The sequence below is a fragment of the Hydra vulgaris genome, chromosome 13 (assembly GCF_038396675.1).
Source record: "Hydra vulgaris chromosome 13, alternate assembly HydraT2T_AEP".
NCBI classification, from domain to species: domain Eukaryota; kingdom Metazoa; phylum Cnidaria; class Hydrozoa; order Anthoathecata; family Hydridae; genus Hydra; species Hydra vulgaris.
The window spans coordinates 41,875,949-41,887,959 of record NC_088932.1 but is presented as its reverse complement, the minus strand read 5'-3'; the positions used below and the strand labels follow the sequence as shown (position 1 = coordinate 41,887,959).

Below are 12,011 nucleotides of genomic sequence, written 5' to 3'. Positions count from 1 at the left end.
AATAGTTATTAAATGAATTGTTTGAGTTGTTTATCTTGGATGCCAGGTTAGGACCGATTTTTACAAAAAAGTTATTAAATTTGTCGGAGATAGTTTCTTTATCTGTATACTCAATTCCATTTTCCGCAATTCTGGAGGGTAACATTTCGGATTTAGTTTTGGTTTTTTCCGATAATATCGTTCATAATTTCCCATGTTTTTTAAATGCTACCATTGTGTTTTTGTAATTGTTTAGAATAATAGATTTTTTTTGATTTATTTTTAATTTTTTCAAAAAGGTTTTTGTATTGTTTATAGACAGTAAGATTTTTTTCGTTTCTATTTTTTAAATATTTAATGTATAGTTTTTGTTTTTTCTTTGACGATTTCTTTATTCCGTAGGTTACCCATGGACATTTCAAATATTTAACTTTTATTTCTTTTTCAATAATTGGAAAGTGTTTATTGTAGTGCTCAAGAAAAATATCAATAAATATATTATAAGCAGTATTTGTAAGTCCTCGGTTGCATTGTTGATAAACATTTGACCAATTTGTTTTTGATAAAGTTTCTTTAAATTTGTGAATCGAAGATTTGTTAATTTTTCTTTTATATGTTTTAATTTTTGAATTATTTAATGAGGAAGAGTTTTGTGTAAGTGAGAAGAATATTGGAAAGTGGTCTGATATATCAATTTTAAATATTCCTGTTTTTAAAGATATGTCTAAAAATGAGTTGGTCAGTATATTATCTATGGCTGTAATTGAGGTTGAAGTGACTCTGGTGGGTTTATTAATTAATAAGAATATACCGAGCTGAAACAAATTATCAAAGAAAATTTTAATGTTATTGTTTTCATTGTATTTTAAACAATCTATGTTCATGTCTCCTATGCAAAATATATATTTTTTTTCATTGTTGAGTTTTATAAAGATTTGGTTTAGATAGTTAGAAAATTTGATAATATTGCCATCAGGTGGCCTGTAACAAGTAGTTACTAGAATGTTTTTTTTCTTTTTATTGATTATTTCTATGGTGAAGGCCTCATTGTCGGCATCGGAGAACGAGAGGTCGTTTCTAATTTTTTTTTTAAGATCATTCCGAATATAAACTAAAATTCCTCCTCCTCTTTTGGGTATTTTCCTTTCAAAAGAAATCATGTGGTAGTTAGTAATTTGAAGGTTTGAATTTGCTTGAGAAAATTCGTCAGTACACCACGTTTCTGTAATACAAATCATGCTGAATGAATAATTGCATTCTAAAAGAAAACTTTTCAATTTGTCGATATTTGAGTTAATACTTCTTATGTTTATGTGAATAACTGTAAAATCTTCATTACCTCGTTTGAATTGGGATTTAAAAGTATCAATTTCAAAATATTCTGTATTACAACATTTTTCGTTAAATATTTTTTTATCTGCGTGATAAAAATCGTTAGGTAAAATATTATTTGCGGTTTTAAAATAATCGGAGTAATGGGTTTCAAACTCTATTGTTTCGATTGCCATTTTGTCGGTTTACATAATTTAATTACAAAGATTGCGGTTTTTTTTTTTTTATTATTTTATTTTTTTGCATGCACTCTCCTATTTACGAAATTCTCTGACAAATATTTTATCATATTTGATAATAGCGTATTTACCTTCTTTGCGTAGCCGTTTGACTTCTTCCCAAAGCTTTTTCCTAATCTCCATTGTTTCATTCGAGAAGTCTTCGTTAATGAAAATACCCGTTCCCTTGAGTTTTTTTGCTGATGTTAATATTTTATTTTTATTTTGAAAGTCTAATAATTTAATAATCATGGTTCGTGGAGATTTATCTTCTTTTATTTTCCCGATACGATAAGCTCTTTCAACTATTATTTCCTCGGAGATTCTCAGCTTGTTTATAAATATATTTTTAAGCTCATTTGCACGATCATTCCAAGTTTCAGTGGGCAGCTCAGTTAATCCATCAATTCTTAGGTTATTCTGTCGTGAACGTTTTTCCAAGTAATTAAATTTGTTTTTTAAATTGCCAATTTCGATGTCTAACAAACTGTTTGTTTGTAATATTTTATTTAAAAAGTTTTCTTCCTGAGAGTTAATACTTTCCTTCAAATCACTGATGTCTTTTTCAACAATTACAAGTTTCGATTTGTTTTTATTAAACTTGTTTTTAAGTTTGTCAAGTCGATCGGTTATTATTTTTAAGTTCGCACTTAAAATATCGGTATTATATTTGCTTGAGGTTTTGTATTTAATTGTTTCAGATTTTAAAATATGTCAGACATGATTATTCCAAATAATATATAGAATATTTACAAATTATTACAAAAGTATTTACATCATCAAACAAGCTAATGCGAGCTCAAGAGTAGGGCAATGTTAAAAGAAATTGTGTAAAGTTTGCCTTTTTTTTTACAATGTTGAAGTTGGTTACCAATCTTTTTCTAATGTAATACAAATTTTGCGGAAATAAGCAATACATTAAGATATACACCATTACCCTATTGTTAGAAAGTGATTATTTAATAATGTTATATGAACTGATAAGTTCCACTCTACATTTGATAAGGAGTTGTTTCCTTAGCTCTATAGATTATAGTTATACTTGATCAAAGTTTTTTTTTTTTTAGTGAATCCTAAATGTCCCAGTGGTTGGTCAAAAAATGCAGGATATTGCTACCTGTATCAGAGCAGCGTAAAAACTTATCAAGATTCATTGTTTTCATGTCAGAGTTATGAAGGAACTTTATTAAGTGTAGAAGACCAAGTGGAAAATACATTTATTTCAAACTATATTATTAGCAATAACTTAAAAAGCACTAGTATCTGGATTGGTAAGTTTTTTTATTTATAAATTTTTTTTGATTCATAATTAAAAAATAAAAATTTGAAAAATAAAATTATAAAAACTTTTTATACTTTGAAAAAAGGTCTTCATGATAATGAAGATTTAAGAAAATTTGAGTGGTCAGATGGTACACCTTTATCATACACTAATTGGAAAATTAAAGAACCTAACAATCTTGATGGAAACGAGCATTGTGTAGAAATATCTTATGGTGGTTTCAATGATATTGACTGCGGAAGAAGTTTCAGTTTTTTTTGTGAACTTAAGACAAGTAAAGAAATTCAAAGAAGCTGTTCTTTTTTATGTTATTTATATTAAAATCAAAAACTAAATCCTTTTTATTTTCTAAATTAGATTAAATGTTTTTAGAAATTTACTATTATATATATATATATATATATATATATATATATATATATATATATATATATATATATATATATATATATATATATATATATATATATGTATATATATATATTTTCACATTCCATGTATAAATGTATAAGTTTTTTAATATTATCAGAAAATTGAACTTTATAGTTAGGTATACAGGTTATATATATATATAAATATATATAAAATATTTTTTTAATATATATATAAACAACACATTCTCATGTATAAGTGTATAAGTTTCTATATAAATATATACAAACTTATACACTTATACATGAGAATGTGAGGTTTGAGAAAATTTAGGGAACTACATTAAATTGCATTGAGGAAAAGTTTTCTTTTTAAAACTTACAGCCTGTTGAATGGGAAAAGCGATAGTTTAAAAAAAATTTTTCTTAACAAAACAATTTTTCATTCAACAATTTGTTAAAATTGTTGAAATCCTAATGTTAGCCCACTACATATGCTTCCTTATATCGAATTTTCACCATTAGGAATGTTACTTGGGCCGAAGATATATCTTAACTAACTATGAAATCTTGAGCAAATATTTTGTTCCTTAAATATATTTTAAGGTTATATAACCCAGCTAACTATGTTTTAGTAGATTTGTGGTCGGCTGATATAGTCATTTTAAGTTGTTCATTCGAGTTTTGCTAAGTGGTTACTTAGTGGACCATTACTGGCACCCACTTTAAATACCAAATCATTAATTCTTCAGCATTTTAATTGCAGTTAGTCTTTGTCTTGCCACTCTTGGCGCTGCCACTAATTTTCTTCTAATTATTAAATGAGCAAAACTACAACAGTGCGTTTAAAGTGTCCATATTGGTTGACTGAAACTAAGCTATAGAATCGTAGTTGGGACAGCTCAAAGTTTCTCAAACAATCAAATTAAAAAGGATGATATTTTGCTGAAAAGAAATATTTTTCACAAACAATATTTGTGATAATAAAATGCAAAAGTGGTTAACGTGTATATTACAAAACTTTGCACAAGATTTTTTAAAGTTATAAACTTTTTTTAAAATAATAGGTCTTATGAGTTTTTAAAAAAACCGATTTAAATTTCTAAAGTTATTTCTTGTACATCTCTGGCATTCTTTAGACATGGTCATGTTAGCATATGTTCATGTCTAAACTGAAGAAAGAGCAACCTTTAGAATTTAGGAATGATGATTTTATGGAGAAAAAACAACATATAATCTCAAATCTTGTTTTGTATTATTTTAATTTTAATTCTCTTAACTCTTCTTACTGTATATAGAACTAATTCTGCAAACTTGAATTAGATAAAATTTAAAAAACCTTTGTTTGGAGTTTTGTATTTAATTTTCCAGATTTTATAACATGTCAGACTAAATCATTCTATATATTATATATATGTAATAATTTAAAAATTATACATTAAATTGCAGCATTAAACATGCTAACGCTAGTTCAAGAGTAGAGCAATGTTAAAAGAAATTGTTATAATTTTGCTATATTTTTTTCAATGTAGAGCTTGGTTACCAAACTTTTTTTAATGTAATACCAATTTTAAAGACATAAGCAATATATAAAGATACACACCATTACTTTTATGTTATTAATATAAATTTAATGGCGTTGTATGAATTGATAAGTTTCATACAAGATTTGATAAGGAGTTGTTTCCTTTGCTCATTAGGTCGTGCTTTACTTGATCAAAAGTTTTTTTTTTTTTTAGTGAAATTTAATTGTCCTGATGGTTGGTCACAAAATGCAAAATCTCAACTAGAGAAACAAACTGGAAAAGGTCGTCCTAAGAAAAAATCTTGCATTTTAACTTCCAGCTCGGTAACATTTCAAATTAAAAAAGAAAAAGCTAAGTAAGCAAAAAAAAAATCTGGCAAAAAATGAAACACAAAATTGATAATTAACAACCGGGACCTGTTTTGAACAAATTGCCTGATCTTTACCTTGGAGCTAAGTACCGTAATTAGAGGAAAATGTAAATTTAGTATCTGACTAAGTATTTGCTCAGTAAGAAGTAGATTTTGAAGTTGAGAAAGATTCAGATTTAAAAAAAATCCAGCTTAAAGTTTTTATCTAGGCGCAAATTCAATACAAATGTATTGAATTTGTGAAAATGTAAAGGGATGAAGAAAGATGATTGGATGTTTAATAAAATATTGTTGAGTAACTAATATCATCAAATTGAAGAAATTATACTTTTACAGACTATATTTTAGGTCTTTTTTGTTATATTTGTAAAAGTTTTAAAATAACTCTTTTGTACACCATTCTCCCCTATATATATATATAATATATATATATATATATATATATATATATATATATATATATATATATATATATATATATATATATATATATATATATATATATATACATATATATATATACATATAAATATACAGTGCTTTTGTTCTAGAAAAAAAAGGTGTCAAACCTCTACCTTTTATATATGTAATTAAAATATAACAAAGACATTTGCTCAATAATATAATCTTTTTTGTATTTAAAAGTAGAAAAATTTTAAATTTGTATTTAGTAGTTCAGTAAATTAATTATTGACAGGTGTGCTCAAGGCTTATATGGATTAGGTCGAGGTTGTCACGTGATGGTAATGTTATCACCTTATTCGAAATGGTAGATGCCGTAAATTGTTCTGAAAACATAATCATTAAAAAAACCTTTTAAAAGATCGTTTGAGTTATTTTTTTTTCATTTGAGTTTTATTAAAAATGTAAACATTTTTTACGCTGCTTTTTATTTCAAAGTATCTAACTAACTAAAAGTTACGCTTGATCCCTTATCGGATAACTAAATAAAATGTTTCTATACAGAATTTTATTGTTGTTTGTTGTTATTTTCTAATTGTTTATTAATTATTTTTTCAGGAGATTTTAGTTTGCTTAATTTGCTTCCTAAAAGTCCAAGATAGGCGGGTAACGTCAGCATGAGTCGCGATCAATTTAGCGACTCATGTTGATAAAGACCTGTAATTTCATCAACAGGAATTTTAACCAGCTCTTGGTGAGTAACTCGTTTCAAAAGAATTTTTAAACTACCGTTAATTACCGCTGAAACTCTTGATCTGTAAAGTGATATTGAGCAATCTTTTGCTTTTTGCTCAGCTGCGGGAGTGATTTCCACTATTTTATTGTTCATTGACCACCAATTAAATCCTCTAAAATGTTCTCCATCATAGACTTTTTAATATGTTTAAAAATGTTTTTTTTTCCAAGTATAGGTAATAACTATACTAATAGTAAAAGCGCTAATGAAAAATAAATTCATCATTGTTAATACCATGGTAACTCGATTTTTTCCCGAGAGGGATGGTGTATCAAGACTGCCATGGAGTCGCTCATCTCTCCAATCCCTATCATATATAAACAATGCTGTTTATATATGATAGGGATTAAGAAAATTTTTGTTTTGTTAAGCTTTTTTGCCTCAAGTATACTGTGACAAAAAAATCGTTAGAAAGTGTTGACTTTTTGAAACCAAGTTTTGCTATAAAAAGTTTATCAGTACCAAGCTCTAGAAAACTTTTTTTAGAGGAACTTTTAGCTTATATTTAGAGTAATGATAAATATTGGTACATTAAAATCTTTACAATTGAAATTAAAAATTTAACTAGGTGGATAAACTGTAGTCACCTATATGCGTCCTGCTCTTGATTTTGCATATCATAGTTTTATAAGTGGAGGCCTAGCAGTTGGCTTCAACACTCTCAGTGAGAACTTTAAAATTTATCGTCAAACTTTATTTAAATTTGACATGAAAGATATTGGAAAGGTGTTTTTACTTCAAGGTATTAAAGATTTATAATAATTCAGATCAAGATCAAGAAAAAATATAATCAAGAATGTAGTAAAAAAAAACAACGTAAAAAATAAGTGATTTCTCCTGTTTAAAAATTTCAGAAGAAGTCTAATTCGTTGACAATTACTAATAGTTTTTGTTTAAGTTTATTTTTAAATTGATCTAGGAAAGTAATAGGTTTAACTTTTTGTTCATTAGTGTGTTTCATAATTTAGGTCCATGATTGCGATCGAGAACTTAGTAGCAGAATAATTTGTTTTTGTTTGAATATAATTGTTATTCGAAAATTGTGTTGGGTATGAATGATTTGTTTTAAAAAAAAGAGTACATCTACAAGGTAACATTTTAAAATTAGCAAAATCGCTAATAAATCTTTCTACCGAAACGGGCAATGATGCTTAATCGTTGATTGCTTAATAGCTGGGGTAACACGCATAAGTATTGGTATTTGTTCAGCTGTGAACTTACAATCTTAATCCTGCAATTCATTGTGCTGTGAGCAATCAATCAGTTAATTAATATATTTCTAAAATGGTTGTTACGTTCACGGAAGTTAACAAATGTTAACTTCCGTGAACGTAAGTTAACATTTGTTAACTTCCGTGGAAGTTAGTAAATGCACTAATCTTAAGTAAAAACCTTGCAAATAAAAGCAAATCAATGTATTGTAAATTATGTTATTTAACTTCCAAACAGAGACCAAGGCGATTTTTTTTGCCTTAAAAATTCCCTTTTTTGAAGTAATACAAAATTTGGTCCAAAACGACCGCAATTTTTTAATTTTTATCAAAAGTTGCAAAAAATTACCATTGAATGAGGGCTATAAATATAAATCTATGTATTTTTTTTTTTTAATTTTTATTAAAGTGTAAATATATATCATGCGTTTTTTTATAAAATCTGCGCTTTAAAAGTTATAAAGATATTGAAATTCAATTTATTTAAAAACTGGTACTAAAACTAGAAATAATCAGCTGGATAGACTAAATGACGGTTTCCTTAACTATCAATGTTATTACTTATAAAGATAAATATCATTTTCAAATTCCAGTTTACAACTACATGTCTAAATTACAGTTAAATAGTAGTTTTAAGCAAAATTGATATATAAGTCACTGTTTTTTAATGAAATACATATATTTACGACATTAGTTATCAGAAGTTATATGTTGTATACTGGAATACTAGATATACACATTATGAACCCATGTGTGAATTTTATAGATCATAAGATGCATCATGGATTGAGTCTATCCACAAGTTTGATAGTAGGTTACTTTATCGGTTAAAAGATGGTTCAGAAACCATTTTGAATTTTTCAATACGTTATTCGGAGAAAATTTATTTAGTTGGCGCGTGAAAATAAAATAAACTGTTTTCGTTACATGCGTATCCAAAAATCTCGTAAACCATAGCAAGTGAGAGAAAATCAATAAAAAAAAATTGCCGTGGACGAGTTTTTTGTTTTTGTTTTTATATACCGGTTACGCAGGATATAAAAATTAAGGTACTGTTTATATTTATCCATATGAACAGTTCCTTAGAACTAAGTTATTTGTATCTGACGTGAGAACTAGAGTGGTATACAACAGGAAAAGATTTACAATTATTGTACACTTAGGGGTTGTCCATAAATTGCGTCACTCTCTAAGGAAGAAAGGGAAGGGGGAGGTAGTGGTTTTGTGACGACTCATACATAACTTAATACTAAAGTGTAACGATTTTGTAACAAAGAAAGGAGGGAGGGGGAGGGGGCTTCAATACTGACAAACCACTAAAATAGGGAGAACAAGCAAAGGATTGTACATACATCGATTGACGGTCTTGGGGCAGATATTGTCTAAATAAAAGAAGATCAATGTTACGTTTTTATTGTTGACTGTGATGTTTATATATAAAAAAACGATTTTTTTTCTTAAAACCCTTGAAATCCACATTAAGATGGGTGTCCCAAATTTCTCCACAATGATTTGAGTTTTACTTTATCAGAGCAAAAATTAAGCAAACACATCTTTTATGGTTAAAAAAGTCGAAAATTTTGTTAAATATTGAAAAATCCGTAAATTCTACCTTTTTTTCCTATAGTTATTTAGGTTCTTGAAGAAGTCTTAAATTAGGTTTTATCACAGAGCACCCCGTAATACCATTTAAGGAAAAAAAACCAAGGAAGTTCACGCTTTTTTCATTATGAACTACGGACATCTAGTTCTAAAGCCAGAGTTCTAACCAACACACCACGGCTGCTAAGATTTCTGCCTAAAGGTTTTAAAGTACAAATTAATTAAGCTTTCAAATACTTTGCTACATTGTTGGGATATTGACTAAAAATATTTGTATTGATATATAATCTCCGGTCCTAATTTTGAGTAAACAGTTAGGTTAATTTATTTTTATATACATAAATACAAAAAATCATGCCTTCTCTAGTAATAAAATAAAAACATAAAATAATACATTGACATCATAGTAACATTTGTGTTTTACATATAAATATATATTTACATTATTCGCGCAAATATTATAAATAAATGAAAGAAAACATTTCAAGATATCGAAAATACAAAAACAAATATTATTTAAAAAAAATTGTTAGTTTATTTTGCAATGTCAACTCTTCTTGTGATTCTTCCCCGATCAACTTACATTTGCCAGCATATGCAAAGAATTCAGGGACTTAAAAATTTAGAACTTGCATCGTTTTTAACTTTAAATTTGTAAGTCGACTATTTAAACATAATAATTTTTAAAGTTTTAACGAGAATTTTCCTCGAAAAAAGAACTAAAAAGTTATTGCAATTATTTATAACTATATAATACTAATATGAAACGATTATGAAATAAAAATAGCTTGATGAAAAAAAAAAAATAGTCGATTTAACTCACAACTTATCAGTATTCCCAGTTTCATGTAATATGCAAATATAAAATATACTTTAACATATAAAAATATATAAAGTATTATATATTTAGTAGGCACTAGATGTGCACCAAATGTGCACTAGATGTGCACCAAAGTGCAGTTTTACTATCTACATTAACACTACAGGCAGTAAAGTGAAAAACTCCTAGCGCAGAGTATTTAATACTTTATATGTGTGCTCGGCATTTTTGATTACATATTTGTAAAAAGCATAATACTGGGCAACTCAGCCAATTGTTCTAATATCACTAGAATTTATTAATAATCTATGTCATAATATTTGCTTTAGTTGCGATAAATCTTCTTTTAAATCAACAAATACTTTTCGCGCCTAAACAAAAAAACATAAGATAAAATTATAAGTATAAAATAATTAAAAATACAAACATCAAATTATAAGAAATTTAGCAAGCCGAGGCTCGAAAAAAATGTATATATTATAAATTTATGCATAAATTATATTAGTTTCATTTAATATACATTATATAAAGTTTTAGGTTGTATCAGTAAGGAAAACATAAAGATGGGTGAGAGTTTTGAGGTTTTGCAGACTTGGCAGATAAAGCAGGTCCAACTAAATTTACAATGTACTTTTGGATCTTATCTGAGAGTGAGAGTGTGGTATTCATCAATATAGGAATGTCAACAATATTGCGATGGTTGCTTGCAGTAAATAACTTTTTTATAATTTCTTTAAAGTTAAAATCCACAAACTACTGCAAGCCCCAAGTTGTTACAGAAGAGAGATCAGGTTTAAGATCAGCCGCTTGTTCTAAGCAACCAAAATATTATAACTTTTTGTCAAGACAAGAGTATAAAATCGAGTTCTCAGCAAATAGAGCCACTTTAGATGTAAGATTGTCAGAAAGATCGTGATTGTAGTTAAAAAGCAATCGAAACCATTTATTTAGCACTTATTAATAACATTAATATTAATAAAAATTTAGCGAGAATTGAAGAAAGTTCTAAAAAACACAATTATAAGACTATGATGGAAACATTGTCTGAACCACAAGCCTTTGTGTTCAGACAATGACACAAAAATTAGAAAAATCATTGTATCAAACAGTGTTTGACAGAAAAGATTAAACTGGTTTGGTTATCAGCATGTAAGAGGTAGCAGCAAAAATGGTAGAGTTAGAAGTAAGAAAACTTGGAGAGAGTGTGTTACATATGGTATGAATGATCTTTAGTTAAGGAAAGAATATATTCGAGTTTATATTAGAGAAACAGCATGATGATGTTTATATATAAGTATATATAAATATGTCTAAAAATTATCATAAGTTTTATATAAAACGAATACTTTAGTATATTTAGATATATACACACACACATATATATACACAGTCTTAAAAGAACAGAGCAATACAAAATCATTTATCAATTTTTTTTTTCATTATACACAGTGTTTATCAATAAAGACTCATGAGAAAGGAATGATTAAATCTATATAGAACTAAAATCATTTTGAACAAAAATTCTTTTAGTAAAAAAAGTCCTTTAAACACAATTTATCTAAATCACTTTGATATTAGAAACATCAGAATCAAAACAACAACTTTTTAATTAGAATCAGAAATATATTTAACATATTTAAACATAAATTAAACTCACATGTTGAATTGCCTTTAAGTTTAAAGATAATGTTGTTTTTAATCTAAAAACAAACAAAAAATTTAAAATATAAATAAACAACAAACGACAAAATACAGAAAATAGTTAATAACAATCATGCATGCCCAATTGTTAACAATTGGGCATGCATGGGGAGAGAGGTTGTCAATTTGTAGAGAGATGAGATGTAGAGAAAGGAGACAAAAATCTTAAATCTTAACTTATAAGTTTATATGATACCTTTATATTACATTATAGGCTTTAAATGGTACCTTTATATTACATTTTAGGCTTACACTGAACTTTTGTTGATATTAGCTTAAGTTGTTGTATACAAAATGTTTGTGTATTTGCTTTAGTGATAATCAGTTTTAATAAAAATTAAACAAATCAACTAATTAAAATTTAAAATCTATCCATACTTAAGGTTATTTTATAATTCAAT

The 12,011-nt window shown here is 26.9% G+C and overlaps 2 protein-coding genes across 7 annotated transcripts in view; one reads left to right on the top strand and one right to left on the bottom strand.

Moving 5' to 3' along the window:
• The first annotated feature begins 699 nt into the window (after window positions 1-699).
• On the top strand, window positions 700-5,067 carry LOC136089898 (lithostathine-1-beta-like). Its single transcript, XM_065815995.1, has 4 exons — window positions 700-766; window positions 2,597-2,800; window positions 2,897-3,085; window positions 4,922-5,067. Exons 1-4 carry the CDS (start codon window positions 700-702, stop codon window positions 5,065-5,067), a joined length of 606 nt encoding a protein of 201 aa, XP_065672067.1.
• Window positions 5,068-9,403: 4,336 nt separating this feature from the next.
• The window catches only part of LOC105843520 (uncharacterized), a 38,134-nt gene continuing 35,526 nt past the window's right edge, over window positions 9,404-12,011 (bottom strand). For all 6 annotated transcript variants that reach the window (XM_065816786.1, XM_065816788.1, XM_065816790.1 and 3 more), the window contains 2 exons: window positions 11,567-11,609; window positions 9,404-10,280 (listed from right to left, as the gene is read on the bottom strand). In XM_065816786.1, coding sequence (XP_065672858.1) covers window positions 10,221-10,280; window positions 11,567-11,609 — 103 coding nt within the window. In that variant the 3' untranslated portion in view covers window positions 9,404-10,220. The remainder of the gene's footprint in view (window positions 10,281-11,566; window positions 11,610-12,011) is intronic.

Excerpts from the sequence above, each read along its gene's own strand:
- LOC136089898 (XM_065815995.1), top strand. The coding sequence starts at position 700 with ATGTCTAAAAATGAGTTGGTCAGTATATTATCTATGGCTGTAATTGAG. Across the intron at positions 767-2,596 it reads GGTTGAAGTGACTCTGGTGG|TGAATCCTAAATGTCCCAGT; the intron begins GTTTATTAATTA and ends TTTTTTTTTTAG. Across the intron at positions 3,086-4,921 it reads TTTTTGTGAACTTAAGACAA|TGAAATTTAATTGTCCTGAT; the intron begins GTAAAGAAATTC and ends TTTTTTTTTTAG.